Here is a 4430-nt window from a genome sequence, read left to right as displayed (position 1 = left end):
AGTGTTGGTATTTTTGATCATCTTTCTCCGCGGCTTCAGTACTTGATGTCCGACGCAAGAAAATTCAAGGAGAGGTTTGGCTACGCATATTGTTGGGCTAAAAATTCCATATCATAATAATAATAATAATAATAATAATCATCATCATCATCATAATCATTTGGTCAAGCCCGTTGTCAGACCATTCGAAGGTTGTGGCGTCCAATCAGTTTGCATTACCGATGTTCACATACCTGATGTGAACACAAACGTGGCGGCTAGCATACACACTCCGTTATCAAAGATGCTACGAAATACGCAGATAATCTTGGTCTACAGTTGCGGTTAAACTACCCCAATCCTATTGTATTCGCTGATGGCAAAGAAGCAGATACTGAGAAGGCAAAGCCTCATTATCAACAGGACCCGACAACAAGCTGTTCAAGTAACTGTATCTGAAGAGAGATGGCAACGAAAGCTGATTAAACAGAGAAGGGACGACGATAAAGTTAAATTGGACAAGTGCGTTGCATGGCTTTCTACATGGAAGAATGCCCCAACACATACCATCGAAGGAATAAAAGAGCTCTACTAACAGCTGCTACCTACCAAGGTATATTACAACAGGAAAACAAGATCACAAGTCACTGAGGAGAATTGTTGCCTGTGTGGAAAGTCCCTGGAGAACGTTCAAAACATCGTAGCTCGCTGCAGTGCACTGGTGCAGACAAAGTACTTACAAAGACATAACAACGCTCTCAAGATTCTATTAATAGGATTTGAAATGCGGCTGAGACAGTTGGGAATGCAATCGAACTTTTACAACGAATAACCTTGCTGGGGTCAGGAAGGAAAAGTGCTGGACACTTAATTTTATTAAGGACAGACCAGATGGCATGAAGTATCCTAGGCCACCGGCTGTGTGATACTTCCTTCCTGCATTAAGTAGGGAAAATGGCCGACTATTTAACTAATTAGATCCGTAGCCCGGCGAAGCCGAATGGGGTATTGACCAGTGGCCCTTGAGGGCCTAATTGTTTTAGTAACACTCAACTAGTCGGACAGAAAAGTCAATAATAAAGTTAGTAAATGCAAGTTGAAGAAGTATTTATTTGGGAATAAAGCGAAAGAAAGCGTCCTGCTTTTCGCCACTCGAGGACTATTGCTAATAGTCCTCTATTATGTAACCAATTGAAATGCAGGATTTGCATCAGTCCACGAGTTGGGTGATACTAATACTGTATAGTCAGTTAATTCAGACACAATAATAATAATAATAATAATAATAATAATAATAATAATAATAATAATAATAATAATAATAATTGTCTGTTGGTTTCAGGAGTGGCGTTGGGACGCGGGGTATACTTTGCCCGAGATGCCTCTTACTCCGCTGGATTCGCAAGGGGTGGAACAGGGTCTCGTTGCATGTACCTCGCCCGGGTCCTGGTTGGGCAATATTGTGTAGGCAACTCAGCCATGATTGTTCCTCCACCGAAAAATCCTTCCAGACCAGAGATTCTGTATGAATCAGTTGTCGACAACACAGGAAGCCCGTCCGTCTTTGTTGTATTTTACGACTCTCAGTGTTATCCTGAATACCTTATTACATTTTAATAGCTTTAAATTAATGTTTGCTTTCATATGGTAACAGCAGACATAGTTTGATGCTACTCTGGTTTGAAGACTGAAATTTGTGTGTAGCTCAGAAAGTTACAACTCAAAGATCCAACATTTCGACACTTCCGTCTAGTGTCTTCATCACGGGTGATACAAAGTTACCGCAAGAGGTTTTTTGTATGCTACTAGCGTACTTAAGAAAGGAAAGGTAATTTACGTCCTTTTCTTTTAACAAGGTGCAAATAGATGTAAGGCAAAATGCCGCCATCATCACTGTTTAAAGGAGCGTAGGCGGCATTTATGTGCCAATCTTCCAAACAACGGTGTTGATGATACCGCTGGTTGGTGGTAATAATTCTAGAATTACCCCCCACGCAATTGCGTGGTTATATTGGCAAGCATGCTTCTTCAACGCAGAGTTTCCTCTGTATGCTCCTTCAAACATGCGTTTGGTCTGTCCGGTAGATACTCATGATCACAGTCGTTAATGACTGAGCGTCTGGAAAGGCTATTGAGCAACTTTTGCGTTGTGGCTACTCCAAAGTTTCTCGATTGATTCTGTAACCCCTTGAATGTGCGGGATGACGAAAAACCAGCAGTTCTCCTCCCCCAAGGTGTTACGAGTAACTAGATCTACTGGCTGTGCACAGTAACACAAGGAAGCTTTTGGGTAGACATTATCCCTTCAAGCACCAAGAACATATTCTTGCTCCTTTACCGTAGAATCACAGTGTCCGCCAAATCTTTCTAAGGTACATTCAAATTTCTTCAAACCAGAGGGGCATCGAACTATGTCCAATTGTCAATCTGGTTGCCATGGGAACTGCAACTTCGTCATGGTACCAGCAATTTGACAATGTTGGGATCAAAATTATAATGATGCTATGATAATCAGTAAAATGTGTCAAACTCTGTTACTAATTTTAGCTGTCATACACTGGATCAAACAGCTGCGCATTGCAAACATTTTGCGAACTGACCTTGGCTTATGCGCGGCCCGGTGAGCCGGCTGCAATAAAGAAGAGAAAAGTGGTGACGAAGTGGGCAAGAATGAGAGGGCTACAAAGCCATAGCTTATTACACTTCGGTACATTTCTTTACTGTTCTTGTCGTACGAAACTGTTTGAAGCGATTAAATTTGAGGTTATAAAGTGAAGGAAATGAGCACCCGATCGTAAATTTTCTCTTTTGTCTGTAACATCTTCACTGTTTATACCAGTTTTATTCCTGACAAGTTCAGTGGTATGCACTTTCCATACCGATGGAATAATTACGAAATTATTACTAAGAATAAGTGCTATTTGTAGGTGACGTATTCGTTATGATTCTCCTCGTATTGTTTAAAATCCTTAATGAGTGAATGGACACTGAATATTACGCCTCCTTGTTTTTTTCCAATCAAATAGCCCTTTTCACGGTTAGTTTTTCTCATTTGCATTACAATATAATATAGCATGTATGTGAGGCAATTTCGGGAATTTATGTAGTTTTAACCTGAAGTTGCCTCGCATCCACGTTAGATTACATTCTAATGCAAATGAGAAAAACTAACCGTGAAAAGGGCTATAGACCGATTGCATAAATGGCCGCCAAAAACGTATTCTTTTGTTTATGTGCTAATTAGACTCACTAGCCTCGTTTGCATGGACAAAATACAATAGAAATGTCGTTCGAGAGCGAGGCTAGTGAGTCTAATTAGCACATAAACAAAAGAATACATTTTTGGCCGCCATTTATGCAATCGGTCTATTGCACTGGAAAAACGCTGTTCATCACTCGTTAGTAAGAGCTATTTGCTGTCACGTGGATTATTGAGAGAATTGGCCACAAGGCGAATTTATGTGCTACAGAATCACCAAAACAGCCATGGTGCTGCCCACCGACATGAAGAAATACATGTGACTACAGTTGTCCCGACAAAAAAGAAACGAATGTCTATTTTAAACCTTGCAATTTGGAATAAATAAGAACGAGTAGATTTTTCAAGACTACAAATTGCACTCGCCCACTAGAAAAAAATTACGCATGCTTATTTATTCCAAATTACACTCGAAATCATAATAATAATTATTATTTTCACACGATGGTGTTTAAGGCTGAGTAGCTTGTGGGGTCGTGCGCAAATGAAATCAAATCAAATTAATACATATCAAATCATATTGGTTTTTGAGGAGAAGGGAAAACCCGGGCCACATTGGTGGGACGCTAGTGCTCTCACTACCAACACTGCACCATCCCTGCTCATATGATTACCTACAAAAAAGTAGTTTGTCACTGATATTATTGAAAGATCAAATAAGTTCAAAAACATCCGAGGCAACTACTGAATGCGGTAATAAAACTTGCACTAACCAGTTTGAAATGCATTGATTTGAAAAATGTTGAGAATACCCAATTTCCCAAATAAAGTGGAAAACGTGCCTTATGATCCTGAGTTTGTTATCGTTTTTTGAGCACGATTTTGCAAGTGAAATATTCTAATTAAATTAGAGAAGTACGTAGAAGACCCAGTGGACCCAACTATGCATGCTGGCTGTTGTTGGGCTTACTAGACCAAGCAGTTGACACTTAGTTTGGATGCTTTGAGTCAACTGCCTGTCAAAGTTTTTAATCACAAAATGAACATTATGAAACAAGACGCATATAACGGCGTATTCGTGGGATGCACAAACAGTTAACACAAATTGTCCAGTTACAGTGAACTTCAACTACAGGTGAACTTTGGAAAATGGTGAGAGATTACCAGAAATATAAATCTGTAATTTAACTTGAAGTTGCTTGTTGTGAAAACTCTTATTATGGTTATTAAATTTGCAAATGCAAACAACGAA

At 39.7% G+C, this 4430-nt stretch overlaps 1 protein-coding gene across 1 annotated transcript in view; it reads left to right on the top strand.

Moving 5' to 3' along the window:
* LOC138031256 (protein mono-ADP-ribosyltransferase PARP14-like) overlaps positions 1-4430 on the top strand; it is an 88277-nt gene extending 83847 nt beyond the window's left edge. Inside the window, exon 5 of the mRNA XM_068878951.1 lies at positions 1322-4430. Within this exon, the coding sequence (XP_068735052.1) occupies positions 1322-1596 (275 nt within the window). The 3' untranslated portion in view covers positions 1597-4430. The remainder of the gene's footprint in view (positions 1-1321) is intronic.

This window comes from Montipora capricornis, chromosome 14, assembly GCF_036669925.1.
Source record: "Montipora capricornis isolate CH-2021 chromosome 14, ASM3666992v2, whole genome shotgun sequence".
Classification (NCBI taxonomy): domain Eukaryota; kingdom Metazoa; phylum Cnidaria; class Anthozoa; order Scleractinia; family Acroporidae; genus Montipora; species Montipora capricornis.
This window is presented reverse-complemented; position numbering and strand designations above follow the sequence as displayed.